General features: G+C 39.1%; 1 protein-coding gene across 2 annotated transcripts in view; it reads left to right on the top strand.

Annotated features, from left to right (window-relative positions):
• Window positions 1-2,562: 2,562 nt before the first annotated feature.
• Window positions 2,563-18,934, top strand: part of Cpn1 (carboxypeptidase N subunit 1) — a 28,032-nt gene continuing 11,660 nt past the window's right edge. Inside the window, exons 1-6 of one of the 2 annotated variants that reach the window (XM_015494639.2) lie at window positions 2,563-3,049; window positions 8,454-8,650; window positions 10,583-10,618; window positions 13,125-13,280; window positions 16,411-16,593; window positions 17,736-17,847. In XM_015494639.2, coding sequence (XP_015350125.1) covers window positions 2,827-3,049; window positions 8,454-8,650; window positions 10,583-10,618; window positions 13,125-13,280; window positions 16,411-16,593; window positions 17,736-17,847 — 907 coding nt within the window. In that variant the 5' untranslated portion in view covers window positions 2,563-2,826. The remainder of the gene's footprint in view (window positions 3,050-8,453; window positions 8,651-10,582; window positions 10,619-13,124; window positions 13,281-16,410; window positions 16,594-17,735; window positions 17,848-18,934) is intronic. The other variant, XM_015494640.2, reaches the window with a different exon arrangement.

Raw genomic sequence — 18,934 nt, 5'->3', positions numbered from 1 at the left:
GGCAGGGAAGGTGCCTCCTTCTTTTTGGGAATGGGAGTCATTGATTTAGCATGGGCAAGGTCTCTGTAAAGATCTGTAGGCACATTTGCCAGAGAAGGGGGGAATTTTGCTTTCAGAGGAATAATTTTGGGTTATCTGAGGGCCACCAAGCCAAGCCCTCAGTAGTGACAATAGATATCATCCTAGATCAAGGACTTAAGTGAGAGATAGGAGTAGTGATGTTCTTTCAATCTTCTGTCTTGATCTCGACCTTCACCACATAGGGTAACAAGGTTTTAACAGAAAATTATGGGATTTGTGGTACTGTTAATTTTTTACTTATCTTGGGCCAACCCTCTGGACCATTTGTGAGCCACACTGGCCAAGTGATACAGTGTTCACCCAAAACACCAAGAGGGAATAAGTACCTTTATTGACAGGTTATAAATACATAGGATTTCCTTAGAAAGGTGGGATAAAGGCTCCAGCAAGACACAAGGGGAAAAGTCAATAATGGGTTCATTTATTTATTTATTCATTCATTTGTTGAGCAGATGTTGAGACCTGTTCCAGGCTCCTTGCTAGAAGCCAAAGATCAGTCTGCAGGGAAGATACAGTTCATCAGTGGGGTTGAACTCTGTTCAAATACCCAACAATTAACACAGTGACTACACAACAGGCAAAGCCATAGGCTTTTAGACTGATTATAGCAGTAACTGCAGGGGTCAGGGGAACTCAAGAATTGGAGCTGGGTTAAAGTCTCTAGGGAAATAGCATGCAGGAGAGTATGGTCAGAAGACAACAGGAAGAGCAACAGGTCTGTGTGGATGACGAGGCACAAATGGACCTGGTAAGACGGACTTGAAGGCCAGGCCAATGCATTTGGATTTTGTGCTACAATGCATGAAAATCAATTGAAACTGAAGTATAATTTACATACCACAATATTTGCCTTTTTAAATTGTATAATTAAATGATTTTTAGTAAATTTAGCAAGTTGTACAACCATTACCATCATCCATCACTCCAATAAGATCCTTCCTGCTCATTTACAATTAATCCTCATTCCCATCCCCTATCTCAGGCAAACATTATTTTACTTTCATTATTTTTTTATTATTACTTTCATTATTTTTATTTTCATTTTTTAAATTTTATATATCATATATATAAGTTGTAGATAGATGCAATACCTTTTATTTTATTCATTTATTTATTTTTTTGTGGTGCTGAGGATTGAACCCTGTGCCTCACCCATGCTAGGCAAGTGCTCTACCACTGAGCTACAACCCCAACCCCTCCATTCCTTATTATTGCTAAATAATATTCCATTGTATGGATACATTGTATTTTGTTTATCCATCAGCAATAAATTGATATTTGGGTTGTTCCCTCTTTTAGACTATTATGAATAATAATATGAACATTTGTGTACAAGTCTTCTGTTGATGTATGTTGGCATTTTTCCTTGGATAGATAACTAAAATTGCTGGGTTATATAGTAAATATATATTAAATCTTTTAAGGGCTGGGGATGTGGCTCAAGCGGCAGCATGCTCGCCTGGCATGCGTGCAGCCCAGGTTCGATCCTCAGCACCACATACAAACAAAGATGTTGTGTTCGCCGAAATCTAAAGAATAAATACTAAAAAAAAAAAAAAAAAAAATTCTCTCTCTCTCCCTCTCTCTCTCTCTCACTCTCTCTTTAAAAAAAAAAAATCTTTTAAGAAACTGCCAAACTTCCCAAAATACCTGCACTATTTTACATTCCCATCAGCAATATTTGAGGGTTCTACTGTCTCCCTGTTCTCACCAACTGCTGTTATTGCTGTCTTTTTTATTACAGCCATTCTAGTAAAGGTGAAATGATATTTCAGATGTTTTTAATTTGATTTGATTTAAATGTGCTGAAAATATTTAAATATGCTTACTGGACAATTGCATATCTACTTTGGTTAAATATCTGTTCAAATCTTTTGCCCAGCTTTTAATTGAGTTTTTTATAGTACTATATTTGTGTTATAAGTATTCTTTATGTATTATGGATATATTATCAGACGTGATTTACAATTGTTTGCTCCCAACTTGTGACTTATCTTTCATCTTCTTTTTTTAATATTTTTTTAGTTGTAGATGGACACAATACCTTTATTATTTATTTAATTTTATGTGGTGCTGAGGATGGAAACCAGTGCCTCATACATGCAAGGCAAGCATTCTGCCACTGAACCCCAAACTTAGTCCTATTTTCATCTTCTTAATGGTGTCTGTTGAAAGACTTTTGAGGGAAAAAAGGACAAGACAACTAATGTGAACAAATTTTAAATGTGTTTTTTTTTTTTTTAAAAAAAAGGACAAGATAGAGCTGTGCTTCAGAAAGATAGTCTGGCAACTGTATGTGGGATGGAACAAAGGGGACAGAGAATTCTTTTCATAAGTTATAACAAAGGGAACAGGCACAGGTCAAGTTTCTTAAAATCCTCTGGGAATCAAAGGGTTATAAGCAGATATTTATCAAAGCATGTTTACAGTCCAGTTAATCAGTAAACCAGAATCCGTGAGACTACCAATATAGGGATGTGCAAGAACTTTTCAAGAGGTTTTCCAGGATTGGGAAAGGAAGAGAAATGAGCATGGAGAGCTGAGGGGCTATTCCAGAGCTACATAAATAATTTCCAGCATTGAGTGGGAAAGTCCTAAGCCTCCTTTCCAGTGCTGTCACACTAGTGTTTTGTGGTGGGAGCTAGGTAGTGCTGGTTTTCGGCTCTTTGGATTTTGACTGTTGAGGAGGCTATTTGGAGAGGTGGGAGCACATTTCAGTGTCTCTCTTTGAAGAAGCCCAGCAAGATGTCAGACCTGCTTTCAGCCTTCCTGCACCTCCTCCTTCTCTTCAAGTTGGTTGCCCCAGTCACTTTTCGTCACCACCATTATGATGACCTTGTGCGGACACTGTACAAGGTGCACAACCAGTGCCCCTACATCACTCAGATCTACAGCATCGGTCGCAGTGTAAAGGGAAGACACCTCTATGTGCTGGAATTCAGTGACTACCCTGGAATCCATGAGCCCTGTAAGTCTTGAGCAATTCTGGGAGCAGGTGGGACAGGACTCTTCCCTTACAAATCCAGTCATTGGTATTGTTTCTAGGATGGTCGGTGGAACCTTCTCCTATGGATTATTACCTCTTTCTCAAACTGTGACAAGTCTTTGCCTACTTGGCTCTTAAACTTCCCCTGCCTCTGGGAGCCACAACCCCAATTCAGGCTCCAGCCACTCCTTCCTCTTTAGGTTCTGTTTGCTTAAGACCTTAATGGCAAAAGGTGAATCTTCTTCCCGGCTCCATTCCCATCCCCCTACCTTCCCTCCCATTCCCCTTCTTTTTTCTTGCTATTATAGTATAATATCTTTCACAATCCAATGGCTCAGGAGCATAGCAGAAATAATTAGCTCTTGTAGTTTTGTCAGGGAACTAAGAAGGGTTTAGGAGACTCTTCCTGGAGTAGAAGCAGGATAGAACACAGTATCCTAGAGTTCAAGGGTTAGGGTATTAGATTTATTTATTGGATTCTTTTTTGCCAGTTTGCTTCTATTGTCAAAGCAATCCATGTTTAGATTAAAAATTAGAAATTAGATGTAATAATAATAAAGTTCATCCATAATCCCAACATTCACCGAAAACCACTGGTAACAAATGGATGCATATCTTTCCAGACATTTTTCTTTGCATATTTAAATCTACCTTTCATACACATGTAGTTTTTCATAAAAATAGAATCATAGCTACTTTCCTCATTTCACAGTCTGTTATGAATAGCATTTGTGTCTATAAATATAGATCTATGCCACTATTTTGGGCTGTGAAATATCTTATTGCATGGTTGTCTTTAGCTGCTCAAGAGTTGATGGACATTTAAGTTATTCCTAATTTCTCATTGCTTTACTTTACTTTCCTCTCCACTCCCACATCCTCAGCCCTAGCCCAGTCTCCACCACAACTTGCCTAAATTATTGCATAAACTCCTAATGGGTCTCATAACTCCTAACTGCTCCCACTGAATCTTCTGAATCTTCTCTGAATCTTCCTGAACTTTCTCTGAACCTTGTGTTATTTGGCACACAAAATAATTGTTTTCCTAGAAACTGTTATAATCTTACTCTTCTGTTTCAAAAATCCCATGAATTCGGACTATGAGAATATCAGAATATTACATAGGAGAAGCTCAAGGATCGTCATATGGTTATATGGTCTGAAGGGACTTGCTTTGAAGTTGCACTTGCATAGCTAGAACATGCTTTTACTCAGATCTCGTGTACACTGTGGAAGCTTAAGACTTTTAGTAGGTATGATGGGGTTAGTCCCCCAATACATGTCCCCTTCTTGGTGCCCCTATACTTTCTAGCATTCAAGGCCTTCCTTGGAGTTTGTTTATACAACACTGCCTCTCCTGATTCCACTTTTCTCTGAAGCCTGTAACTTTAGCTATTCATCCATCTGTTCCTTTCATTCACTTATTTTATAAATATTTACCAATCACCTACTATATGTAAGAACTTTTATGTATTCTAGAATTACAGCACAGAATAATACAAAGACCTTGCCCTCATAGGCCTGAAGCCTAGTGGAGTCTACTGAGTAATACAATACATATTATATCAGATGGAAACTAATGCTAGAGCAAAAACAACTCAAGAAAGAGAGAGAGAGTTTCATGAGGTAATATTGGGAGGAGCAAGGAATTGGTGATCAGGAAAGGAATCCCCACTGAGGGGGTTTTGAACAGAGATCCAAAGGACATGAGGGAACATTTCATGTTGATATTGGGCAGGGGTTGGGGAGGTGGCAAGATAACAGGCAGAGGCAAGAGCAGATGCAATGTTCTAGGAGCTAGGGCATGTTGGCACACATGAGGAAAAAGTGAGGGGGGGCCCTATGGTCCAGCAGGGTGAACAAGGGTAGAACAAGAGGCGAAGTCAGAGACAGACAGTGGGGAATACTGGGCAGCAGAGGATCACATAGGGCCTTAGAGATCTTTATAAATATTTTGCCTTTTACTTTGAGTTAAATGAGAAGCTACTAGAGAGTTTTAAGCAGAAGAGTTGCAGAGATCTGACTTACATTTTTTAAAAGATCACTCAGAATAGAAGGCAGCAAATTGCCGCTCCAGAACCAGCACCAGCTTTGGTGAATGAAGTTTTACTGGAATGGCCACACCCATTTGCTTTTGCATTACTTTGGTTACTTCTGCTGGAAGAGTTGAATAGCTGTGACAGAGACAATATTGCCTACAAAGCCCAAAGGATTACTTTCTGTCCCTTTAAAGAAATTATTTGCAAACACTTGATTCAGGAGAAGAGGCTTAAATAGGGCTGGGCAAATGCTAGGAGACCAAGTGGGAAATTCATTACAAAAATCCAGGCATGGGGTGTTAGGGGCTTGAACCAAAATGGATATATGAGAAATGGTTGTATATTATGAGGGCTGGGTCTTGCCCATGACCTGCGCGGGCTATGAATTTTCGGTTTCCCTTGTGTGACATGTACTGGCTGAGAAATATGGCGAAAAATCACACAACAAAGAAGTAATTTTGAAAAGTGAAAATGGGACGGCTCTATGACCTTAGGGGTCCTGCTTCCACAGTGGAAGGAGAGAGAGAAGAGCCCACGTTTGCTTTATTTATACAAGGGGGCTTCAAAGGATTTCCAAGGAATGTTCTTTTGCCAAATAAGGTAGGAGGAGGGCTGTCCAAGCTCAATGGGTAATGCCCCAGTCAGGAGCTACAGAGCAACCTCTCTAGCCGACTAAAGACTGAGGTCACCTCGTGCTTTGAGTAATCCATTAAGTGGGAGAAGCCACAAAATGACTTGCAATGTCAGAATTGCAAGGCTGAGGAGAAGCTTTTCAAATAGATCCGGGGTGGCCCCCACAGTAGGGGATATGGGCTCAGTGGTGAAGTGCTTGCCTGGCATGCACAAAGCCCTGGGTTTGATTCCCAGCACCACATGATGGGGAAACAAAAAGAAGGAAAGAAAAAAAAATGATTATGTTCTCAGCCCTAGCCTAGGATGGAAGTGTATCCCTGTATACTCCAGAGGCTAAACAGGAGTATCACATGTTCAAGGCCAGCATGGATATTTAGAGAGACCCTGTCTCAAAATAAAAAATAAAAAAGACGGGGGTTGTAGCTCTGTGGTAGGAAGTACGTGGTACCCTAATACCATGAAGAAAAGAAAGACCAAGAGAAAGAAAAAAAGAAAAGAAAGGGAGGGAAAACAGAAAAAAGAATCTAATCTTGAATACATACTAAGTACATTCCACCATGCCAAGTTCCACAGGACAGTGGTTCCCTGACTTGGATTTCATAGAAAAGTTAAAACATTTTTTTATGAATAAGAGAGGTTTGAGGAGACTAAAATAGATTTTCCAAGTTTTATTTTATTGAATAAGGATATGAAGGAAACTGACCTCTACTATTACCAACCTTTCCTGAAAGAACACCAAAAAACATAAGAAATACATAATCTAAAATTTAAGAAATACCACAAGATTAAGAAAACACATTATGGAAAATTCACAGAAATCCTGTAGGTTACAAATGTTCCTTTGGAAAAGACTGCTCTAGGAATACTAAGATAACTAATAATGGATCATGTTCTAAAGAAAATTAAAAATTGTATACATTACTAAGGCCAGGTCCAGTAAATGAATTATAATATGTGCAAAAATATAAAGTATGGTAAAAGAGAAGTCAGCAGACAACTCACTTCCAGCAAGGAGAGCCCAAGATGGCCTCACAGAGTAAGAAATATTTGAACTCAGCCTATGAGTATGATAAGGAGAATTTGGAAATAAGGAGATGAAGAGGTGCAGAATCAAAAAAGAAATGGAGGCAGAAAAGTGTTGGGTAGAAAAGAAGACACTTGACAAGAAGCTTTTCTCTTTCCTTTTAAAAGGGCACAAGAGCCAGCACAATGGCACAGGCCTGTAATCCCTAGAGACTGAGGAAGCTGAGGCAGGAGTATTGCAAGTTTGAGGCCAGCCTCAGCAACTTAGCCAGACCCTGCTCAAAAAGAAGAAGAAGAGGAAGCAGCAGCAGCAAGAAGAAAAAGGAGGAGGAGGAGGAGGAGGAAAATAAGAAGAAGCAAGCATAATCTTTTTAAAAAACATTTTTAAGTTGGGGTTGTATCTCAGTGATAGAGTGCTTGCCTAGCATGTATAAGACTTCCTCTTCCTCCTCTTCCTCTTCCTCCTCCAGGGATTGAACCCAGGGGCCCTTAACCACTGAGCCACATCCCCAGACCTTTTATTGAGACAGAGTTTTACTAAATTGCTCAGGGTCTTGATAAATTGCTGAGGCTAGCTTTGAACTTGTGATCTTCCAGTCTCAGACTTCCAAGTCGCTAGGATTATAGGCCTACACTACCATGCCCAGCAAGAATATTTTAAAAGTGTTTTTATTAGTACATTATATTTTTTATAATTGTGGGGTTTATTTTGACATATTCATAAATGCATATAACGTAACTTGCTTCTTTTCAATTCTCAGTATTATTTCCTCCCTCTCCTGACCCCTTGCCTCTACTCTATTGATCTTTTTTTTAATAATTTATTTTTTTAAATTTGTGTTTGCTTTTTAATGTATAACTAATGCTCTAATTGGTGCATTAGTAATACATGAAAGTGGAATTCATTGTGATATATTCATATGTGCACATACCGTGATTTGGTCAATTTCTTTCCACAGACTGATCTTTAAATGATTCTAGGGCTATCTCCAGAATCTCAATTCTTAGCCAAGCTGAGCAGTTGTTAGCATGGCCAAACACTAAGGACTGAAACATAAATAGATTCCTTCCTACTCTGTCTCAAGACATGCCTCTCAGATACAAAGGAAAGATTTTAGCTTCCTAAGTGCCCTAAAAATTATGTCTTCAATTCAATTGGGATGACAGTTAAATGTTATGCCATAACCTAGATTATTTCATGAGACATGTTTTGGGGAAACACCAGCCTCACCCTGAAGGATTAGTCTCTGCTTAAGAAGCAGCATGCTACTGTGAATGGTACTACAAATGCAAGCTGGGCTTTGACTTCTATTATCTGCACTAGCTAGGTGGCCTCAGACAAGTTTCTTAACCTCTTTCATCCCTAGTTTCTTGGCTTTGAGGCTAACTATGCCTACTTCACAGGTTTTCTGTGAAGATGAGTAATAATGAACATAAATACCCAGTTCATCGTGGGGGTTCAAAAGGTAGTAAGCATTATTATCCCTGGTATGAAGTTTTAGACATTTTGCAATTGCAATTGGTTAGGAAGGGGCTCCAGGATTATTGGTAAAGACCCAATGAAAGCCTAAGGTTATCTTTTATGTAGTAATGAAAAGGAAGGAAAAGATGCTTTTGCAAGATCATGACTTAGTAGCACTTCTAAACTTCCCCATCTTTTCTTCTCCTGCATGTGCGTTTTCTGCTTGCAGTGGAACCGGAAGTCAAGTATGTTGGGAACATGCATGGTGACGAGGTGCTGGGCCGGGAGCTGCTGCTGCAGCTGTCCGAGTTCTTGTGTGAAGAATTCCAGAACCAGAACCAGCGCATCATGCAGCTCATCCAGGAAACGCGCATTCACATCCTGCCCTCCATGAACCCGGATGGCTACGAGGCGGCGGCCACACAGGTAGAAGCCCAAAGGAAATACCAGGGATAGACTAAAGCCATATTAGGACAGAAAGTATAACACAGAGCATGGATAGATGGGTTCTTTGTTTCCAAATTCAAAGAATGAAATCCATGGACGCAAGAGTGAGAGCAAAGTAACAGGATTTATTAGCATAATAGAAAGAAAGCAGAGCTCCCAAATAGGGAAGGGTCCTGAGAGGGATGCCAAGGGGTTATCTGCTGTCTAAGGGTTTTTAAAGGTATATCTGATGACCCAGTACAGATAATTTTGGGGGTGAGGGATGGACCAATCAAGCTCTTCAAGCTCCCAGTTTAGTAAGCCAATCAGAAGTGCCTAAGTTTAATCCCTTATTTACATAATTAAGAGGTCAGGTCCAACCTTGTGATTTGACATGTCTATCGGGAAGGGGAATTTCTTCAAGCAAGGTTAGATCTGGTAGTGGGCTATAGCCAAGGAAGAGCCATGTGGTTGAAGCTGTCAGCAGCAGAGACAGGATATGCTAACTAAGGAGGAGCTGTTGCAGTTGAAGCTGTCAGAGACAATGCCAGGATATTCTCCAGGCCCGATGTCTCCTTCTAGGATGGCATGGTCTCATTCCCCCTTTTCCCTTCTCTGAGGCTCTATCCTGTCTGCCTGTGGGAGGTCTACCTTCTTGCCCATTCCCTCAGAACTAAATGCCAACAGACAATGTATTCCAGTAAAAGAAATAAAGGATAACCCTAGGAGTGATGGCACTCGCCTGTAATCCCAGTTTCTTGGGAGGCTGAGGCAGGAGGATCACAAATTCAAGGTTACCCTCCACAACTTAGCTAAACCCTGTTTCAAAAAAAAATTTTTTTAAAGTAAAGAGAGAGAGAGAGAGAGAGAGAGAGAGAGAGAGATTTTTTTAAATATTTATTTTTTTTTTTTTAGTTTTCGGTGGACACAACATCTTTATTTTATTTTTATGTGGTGCTGAGGATCGAACCCAGTGCCCCGCGCATGCCAGGCGAGCGCGTTACCACTTGAGCCACATCCCCAGCCCAAAATTTTAAAAAATTAGAAGTCTGGAGATATAGCTCAATGAGGAAGCACTCCTGAGTTCAGTCCCCCATACCAAAATAAATAAATAATAAATAAAATAAATAATTAAAAATAAAATAATAAACAAAATAAATAATAAAAGATAAAATGGCTGAGAAAAAAAGCAACAGAAAATAAAATAGAACTATAATAAAGACTTTGGTCCTGTCTAAATGTAGCACATTAGGCAATAACTGTGGGCTCTCTGAGCTTCAGTTGCTTCTACACCTGTCCAGTTGACCTCAAGGTTTATTGTGAGAATCAATGAGGCAATGTCCATGACAACACTTTGTAAACTGAAAAATACTATGCAGAAGTGAAGTGATATTGCAAAATACACCTCTTTCCCTGAACTTTTGGCTTCTGATTGTAAATATTGTTCACCCTCCCACCTTACATGCCTATTTGAGGGGTTTTTGTGTTTTTTGTGGAAGCAGGGATTGAACCCAGAGGTACTTAACCACCCAGCCACACCCCCAGCCCTTTTAAAAAAATTGACAGAGGTTCTGCTAAGTTTCTGGTTCTGGCCTTGAACTTTCAATCCTCCTGCCTCAGCTTCCTGAGTAGTTTAAATCTACATGGGAATATGGTTAAAGATTGATTAGAGGCAGACAGGGGAATGGAACCAGAATGTTGAGCCAGTTATGCTGCTGGCTTTGAAAATGGAAGAAGGAACCATAAACTCAGGAATGTGGATGGCCTCTAGAAGGTGGAAACATCAGAAAACAGATACCCCTAGAGCCCTCAGAAGAAATTCAACACTGCTGACACCTAGCATTTATTTCAGTTTTCTGACTTCCAGACTGTTAGGGGAAGCCCTTTGCCATGCTGTTTTTCCTTCCTTCCTTTTTTTTTTTCTTTTTTTAGTGCTGGGGATGGAAACCAGGGCCTCATGAATACCAGGTAAGCCCTGTATCACCAAGCCACACACTCAGCCCCTCTTCTTGTCATCTTAACTAATAACCAGTCTGGGTAGCAAATCAACTGATCAAGGCTTAATGCTAACGATTAAGAACTACATTGATAAGAATGAGCAAGCAGTGAAAAAACCCTGGAAGCAAAAAGAAAATCATTGTATCATAGAAGTGTGCACCACGGAAAAATCAGATAAATGTTTCCATTGGAACAGAATTGCTACAGAAAACTTAAGAGAATTTTTTTAAAGTTATGTGTTGAATGGTGATCTAAGAATAAAATATAAGCAGGATATTATGAAAATATAAAAATAAAGATCTCTTAGAGAAAATTCAAGAGGTAGTACATCTGTGACTTACTTTTCAGCTGTCCAACATCATTCATTCACCCCACTTTGGGAAACAACCAACAATTTGGACTCTATCCTCTCAGTCCACAGGGCTGCCAGGGACACTAATCCCTTTCTCCAATGCCACACAAAACATTGAATGGAATTTCAGTTTTTAACAGGCATCTTAACATATCTCTGTTATACCACTTTTTATATTTAATTATTTGTGTATATATATCTACCTTATGTACACTATGAATTAGTAGAATAATGCCTCACTTACTCCTTTCCCTAATGTCTGTCAGACCTTTGAATGGAAACTTAAGTAAATTTGAGTTGACTAACTGGATGACTGAATAAATGAATGAATACATGAGCAAATAAAAATGTGAAGTATGAGAAGAGAAAGGAAGTTGATAATGCTCAAAAGAAAATAAGAAAGAACTTATATTTTTCAAAAAGCAAGAGAGTGGATTTCCATGGTAAAACCACTTTGGAAAACAGCTCATCAGCTTTTCAAAAAGTTTAGTCCCTGTTACCAAAAAAAAAAGTGACCTTACATCAACGGATACCAACAGGTCTACTCCTAGGTATCTACCAAAGGAAAAGAAAATACACATTCATACATAGACTTGTACATAAATGTTCATAGCAGCATTGTCCACACCAGCCAAAAAAGCAGAAACAACCCAATGTCCATGTACTGTGTTGAGTAGTATCACTGTCCTTAATTTTGTGTTCACTTAGTACCTGTGAAAGTGATCTTGTTTGGAAATAGTCTTTGCAGATATAATTAAGTTCAGATGAGGTCATACTGGATTAGGGTGAATTCTAAATCCAAAATGATTACTGTCCTTATAAGAAAGAAGTGTCTAAATAGAGACACAGACACACTAGAGAGAAATCCAGGTAAAGATGGAAGCAGAAATTAGAGTGGGCCATGGTGGTACATCTCTGTAATCCCAGCAGAAGACTAAAGAAGGAGGATCAGAATTTCAAGGCCAGCTTCAGCAACTTAGCGAAGCCCTAAGCAGCTTTGTGAGACCCTGTCTGTAAATAAAATATAACAAGGACTGAGGATATGGCTTAGTGGTTAAGCACCACTTGGTTCAGTCCCTGTTACAAAAAAAAAAAAAAGAAAGAAAGAAAAGAAAAAAATTAGAGGGATGCATTCACAAACCAAAGATTACCTCCAACCTCCAGAAGGTAGAAGAGACAAAGAGAGAAACTTCAGAAAGCTGAGCCTGCTGGCATCTGGATTTCAAACTTTGAGCTTCCAAAAGTGTGAGACAACAAATGTCTGTTATTAGAAGACTCCCGTTTTGTGGTAACTTGTTACAGAAGCTGTAGGAAACTAATGCAGTCCCTCATCTGGTAAATGGATGAACAAAATGTGATATATCCATTTGATAGAGTTATTCATCAACAACAACAACAGCAACAACAATGAGGCTCATCAACAAATGAACAAGCCTCTAAAAATATTATGTGCAGTCAGGGAAAAAAATCACAGAACATACAATGCATGATCCTACTTTTGTGACATGTCTAGAGAATGTGAATCTGTGGAGAAAGAGTGATGACCTTGGGCTGGTGGGAAAATGAGGACTGACTATAATAAAAAAGTTTCTCGGGCTGAGGTTGTGGCTCAGTGGTAGAGCGATTGCCTAGCATGGTTGAGGCCCTGGGTTCGATTCTCAACACCACATATAAATTAATAAATAAATAAAGGTCCATCAACAACTAAAAAAAAAATTTCTTTTTAAATGTTTCTCTTTAGAGTGATAGAAATGTTCTGAAATCAGATTATGATGATGGCAGTACAACTCTATAAGCATATCAAATTCATTGACTTGTACACTAAAAACAAGTAAATTTTATGGTATGTAAATTATATCTCAAGATCTTTTTTAAAAAAAAACAAGAGCTCCCATGATTCTGAAACACTTTCCTGTTGTTACAGCTTCTCCTGGGATCTCTATCTGCAGTACATGTTTTACAGGGAAACTTCAACCACACCATTGGGATTTTGGAGAGGTTAAAGAAGAAAGTGCTACATGATTTGATAGAGGCAGTTAATATCATAAAAGAGCTGTACAGTGTTCTTAAAATATAGGATTCAGTCTGAAACTTACATTTTTCATCTCTTCATTTTTTCTCTAGGGCCCAAACATGCCTGAGTATCTCGTTGGCAGAAATAATGCCAATAAAGTGGACCTGAACCGTAACTTCCCTGATCTCAATATCTATTTCTACTACAATGAGAAGCATGGAGGACCCAACCATCACTTGCCCCTTCCGGACAACTGGGAAAGTCAGGTAGGAGATAAAATTTGCAAACAGAAGCAAAAAAATCAGCATCTGGAATTTCTTGCAAAAGGATTGTTAAGCAATCTTCATATTAACAAGCAAGAATTAAGCATCTCTTCAACTTCATGTAAATTTGTCTAGAGGAATAATAATTGTATCTTATGCTTCTTTGTATTTGTTCTCTCCCCAAGTAGAGCTCTCCAAGGAGCATAAATATTTGATGATAGTAGTGATGGGGGTGGAGGAGATGAAAGCAGTATCCTGTAGTTGCAGGGTACTTAATCATTTCACAAAGTCCTGTCATAGCCAGTGTTTCAGTTGATCGTTAGTGTGGTGAATTCATTGAGCAGTGTCATCCATCTCTGTTTCTTTTGTTAATATTTATTTTTTAGTTGTAATTGGACACAATACCTTTATTTTGTTTATTTATTTTTATGTGGTGCTAAGGATCAAACCCAGGACCTTGCACATGCTAGGCAATTGCTCTACCACTGAGCCACAACCTCAGCCCCCCAATCTCGGTTTTATAGATATTATACTTACAGATAAAATAGTTCAGGTGAGCATGGTAGCAACTTGGGAGCCTGAGACAGGAAGATCACAAGTTTGAGGCCAGCTTGGCCTATTTAGTGAGACTCTGTCTCAAAATAAAATAATAAGGGCTGGGGAATGTAGCTCAGTGGTAGAGTACCGCAGGGTTCATTCCCTAATACTGCTACTACTAAGAATAATGATTTAAATCTGCACAGCTAATAAGTGATTGGAATCAGGATCAAAACTCAGGCCTTCTGACTCTTAACCCAGCATTCTTTCTATTGCACTAAACTATTGACAGAGAATTCTAGCATTCTCTTCTCAAGATTTCTCAAATCTCTCCTACTTATGGTGAACTGTGTATTTTTCAGCAATTAGTTCCAAAAAGAGATTTAGGAAGTCTGACCCTTGTGGGTTTTCCTCTTCCCTTTGTATGTGTGACCTTAACATTTTACCTTATTCTCCCTCATTTCCCTTCTGTCTCAATAGGAGATGCCAGTCCATGCTCCTAAGCCTCACTCTCCAGGAGGCCTATAATGTGACCCTGGAAATATGAAGTTTCACTATGCTAGTGGGCCTGCTCCTACAAATAGCTACAGTCATCTCTGGAGCATCATTGTCATCCTTGGTTTTTATATTGTAGGGTATAGTTCTAAATGTTTTATTTGTGAATATCTAAACTTAGAAACTGGGTGGAGAAAAATAAATCAGGCATAGGCCTTTATTCTGGGAATTTCCTGGATGGAATATTCTTAGATATTTTTTTCTCTTTGAATAGGAAGTAAAAGTCATGCTTATTAAGTGTCTGATAGCAACTATCCTTTGGCTCAAGTAAAACATGAAAAATAACTTTGTACTAGTCAGACTATCTAGCCAAAAGAATGTTCTTATTTGTTAAACTTGTTTCTCTTAGTAAAGTAAGGTGATTGATTCAGTAATAATTAGGGTCCCACTTAGTCCTCTATCTAAATCTTAAAAGGAAAAAAGACAATGAGAAGTCTCTCTTGCTCCTGACGGAGTAGACTTGAGAAAGAAGAGCAGTGAGGAGCTAGCCTTGTTCTGATAGGGCTTCAGACTTGAAGAAAGGACTGCTTCAAATCCTCTGAGCCTCATCAAAGACCAGAACTGGAACCCTTGGTACTATAGCCATGCTTCCCTTAATGACATTTTGGTAAATGATGGATGGAATATATAGTAGTGGTCCCATAAGATTCTATCCCCTGTGATGTTGTAGCCATTGTCGTTTGTGTAAGTACACTCCAGATGTTTGCACAATGACAAAATCATCTAACAGTACATTTCTCAGAATGTAGCCTCATCATTAAGCCTCACACAACTCTATATGCATTCTGATTGTGTGAACTCAACACTATTCATTCAGTCCCCCTGGGATGGAAAAATGGGTCCTTCAGAGCTTACCCCTGGTCCAGGAGGAGTAATTAACACATTAACATCTCATAATCTCTAAGCACATCTACCCTGAGAGGAGGAAAAAAATTGAGGACTATAAATTGTTTATTTATAATACTGTACTCTACTACTATACTAGGCTAGTCCAAGTGGATTCAAGGCTTTGCTTAAAATACTGTCACTCACTAGCAATATAACGCACTATAAAGGGTACAGTTACACTACTTGTCCAAGGGATAGTGTATCTAATTCATGACATTTGGATACAACTAGAGGAGCATGTTCCACATGTCAACATTACAGCACATGTGTTGGGAGAAGGAGGAGGCTGAAAACCTATTATTGTGATCCAGTGTTTTCCAGATTTATTTTCTAAAGCCCCAAATTCCTGTCTTAGAAGCCACAGGACAATGAGTAAATAAGAAGCCCTTTCCTAGGGTCCAGATAGAGGCTCAGCTGGAGCTCTGAACTTTCTAATTATGATAGCCCTCTTCAAACAGATCTCTCTCTCTCTCTCTCTCTCTCTCTCTTCCCCCTCTCCCTCCCTCTTTCTCTTTCTAGCTTATTTTCTCAGGGTAATTTTAGGTTCATAGCCAAAAGTACAGAGCCCCCACATACATCCTGTCCCCCTATTCCCTACCCCACCATCACCCACCTGAGTATACATTGGTTAGTCACTGAACCTGCACTACTCACCACTAACACTCAAAGTTCATAGTTTACATTAGTGCTTATTCTTTTTTTAATATTTATTTTTTGGTGTAGATGGACACAACACAATGCCTTTATTTTTATGTGGTGCTGAGGATCAAACCCGGGTCCCGCCCATGCTAGGGGAGCGCTCTACCGCTGAGCCCACAATCCCAGCCCTAGTGCTTATTCTTGGTGTTATCAATTCTATGGTTTTTGGCAAATGTATGATAATATGAATCCACCATTATGGTGTCATACAGCATTGTTCCACTGCCCCAAATATTCTCCTTGTACCTGTTTAGTATATTACAATTCACGTAAAATTTCCTTCTGAAAAAGCCTTCCATATACTTAATTTTGGAAACTGTCATTCCAGAGGTCAGAATCCAGAGGAGGGAATAACTTCTCTGTGTTATTCAGACACACTCTCTCCCCAGGCCCCTTCCTCACAGTGACTTCCATGGCCTTTCCTTTGCTGCTAGCCTTTCTTATCTACTTACAGGTGGAGCCCGAGACTAAGGCTGTGATCCACTGGATGCGCTCCTTCAACTTTGTTCTTTCAGCCAATCTCCATGGAGGGGCAGTGGTGGCCAATTATCCATATGATAAGTCTCCTGGGCATCGGTTCCGAAATCCCTACCGCACTACCAATTCCCCTACACCTGACGACAAGCTGTTCCGGAAGGTATGCAGAAGGGCATTGTCCTGGCCAGGGGAACATGGGTGGGGCTCAATAGACCTGTGTCAAATCAGGAACAAGTCCATAAAAAATAACAGAAAACACTGCCTGCTTGTGAACCACTTAGTCTGGTAAATTACATTTAGGTTTGCATGATGAGCCATAAATTCATGAAAAAGTAATTTAAAAGAAAAGCTTTATACTATAATTACCATGATGTACAAAATGCAGATATAATTTGATTCAAATGTATGAAATGTCAAGATCATTGTACTGTCATGTGTAACTAATAAAAAAAATAACAAAAAAAATATGCCAAAAGACTGGTGGTAAGTTAGTGACATTAAACATGAATTTTAGGATTTCTAATTTATAATTTTATGATAATATATCTGTGTTAATGAAGACTACGCACATGAAACAGGCTTAATTAATAATTCAAGTATTAATGTATACTAATATATACATTACAATTTATATAAATATATTTAATAATATAATAAATTTAATATTTTATAATAAAATGTATTGGCTAAATTATAAAATATGTTAACATATAATTATATATTGATATATAAATAATAATAACAATGTAATTCCTCAACTAATGAATTACAATAGCAAAAAACACCAATTATTCCTTTTCTCCAATAATCTCATTTTGTCCACTCTTATAATTCAAAAAAAAAGGATTATAGAGAAAGACTGCATATGTTTCTTTTCTTCCAAAATAATATATCTCTCATTTGCCAATACATATTACTTTTCCTGTTTTTTTTTTTTTTTTGCTCCTTGATTTTGGCTAGAGAATGATACAATTGGAAGGGACCTGCACCATCTAGTGCTACCCCTCCTTTTGCACATGAAGAAACTTGACCCCAAGAGAGTGGAAAATCAGAATACAGATCTCTTAATCCTAGTCTGCTTCACACTCCACACACACACACACACACACACACGCTTACATTCACACACACTCACTCTCATACCCACCCTTGTACATACTCACATACACTCCATCTCTCTCCTGTTCATATTTTCTTGACTGAAGCATATATTCAGTTGCCTAATAGGACTTCATGGCACCACTCTAATTCTGAGCATGAACATTGCCATATGAGATCATTTTCTGCATACTTTTCCTGTAGCTGGCCAAGGTCTACTCCTACGCACACGGGTGGATGCACCAAGGTTGGAACTGTGGGGATTACTTCCCAGATGGCATCACCAATGGGGCTTCCTGGTATTCTCTCAGCAAGGGTAAGGAGAGTCCTGGATACTGCTCAAGCTGAAGTAGTGTAGTGCCCACTTCTGAATGACTAGTTTTTTTCAAGGAAACAATAGGGACACTATGGAATTTTGCACTCCAGTAAACATCTGAAAAATGGAGAAGATTGGCATTTAGCGTCATCTTGTGAATCTTTAAAACTAAGGTAGGAACACCTGTGGTCCTGTAAAACTGGTAGTTTACACAATAGACTAAAGCATAGGAAGAAAATAATGGGGCCAAGTGATGAAGTGTGTCTCTGAGAATAAACTGGTTGAAACCCAGCTTTCCCACTTACCAGTCATGTTGTTTCAGGCTACTTACTTAGCCTCTCTGTGCTTTGTTTACTGATCTGTAATTAAGACTAAGAAGGTTGGGGATGTAGCTCAGTGGTAGAGTGCTTGTCTAGCATGTGTGATGCCCTCAGTTCAATCCCAAGCATGGCCTCTCCTCAAAAGAAGAAAAATACTAGCCTCATGATTTTGATGTTTAGATAAAATAACAGACATGAAACATTTAGAAATGTCTGGCTTATGAATGTTTTTAAAAGTAGTACAGAGAATGCCTCACATGGCAACAGGTGAGCAGAGGAACTGGCCTAGAAAACACCAGTTGCCCTGAGTTCTGCTCTCCACCCTGACTGCCTGCCTCCCGTGAGCAGGAATTTGCCATAGGCATTGACCATTAATTCTGTAGCCTCAAACAGAAGTAAACTTCTCCATTCTCTATTGTGTGGACCTTGCCCATGTTTGAGGGTCAACATGAACCTTTGATTATGAACCTCTGGCAGATAGGCAGTCTATGGATAGGGAATAGGCCAAAAGAGGAAGCTGGGTTCTTTCAGGAATCACTTTTAGCATTTGTTTTCCCCCATCCTCTCAAGTCTGAGCTGGCTACAGCATTGGTGAGGGCTGAGTTGATGGTGGAGTGAGATAGAGAAAGGTTAAGGAGTTGCCATGTACTGAGAGGGAAACTTGTGGCTGTAAACTCACTGAACACAAGGCAAGTAGATTTTGTGAAACTCTGATTTCTTTAGTTTATATTAGAGAAGCAATAGATGTCACCCCCCATGATTAAAAA

Source organism: Marmota marmota, unplaced genomic scaffold (assembly GCF_001458135.2).
Source record: "Marmota marmota marmota unplaced genomic scaffold, marMar, whole genome shotgun sequence".
Lineage (NCBI taxonomy): Eukaryota > Metazoa > Chordata > Mammalia > Rodentia > Sciuridae > Marmota > Marmota marmota.
Note: the sequence above shows the minus strand (reverse complement) of the source record. Positions and strands in the feature narration are given on the sequence as shown.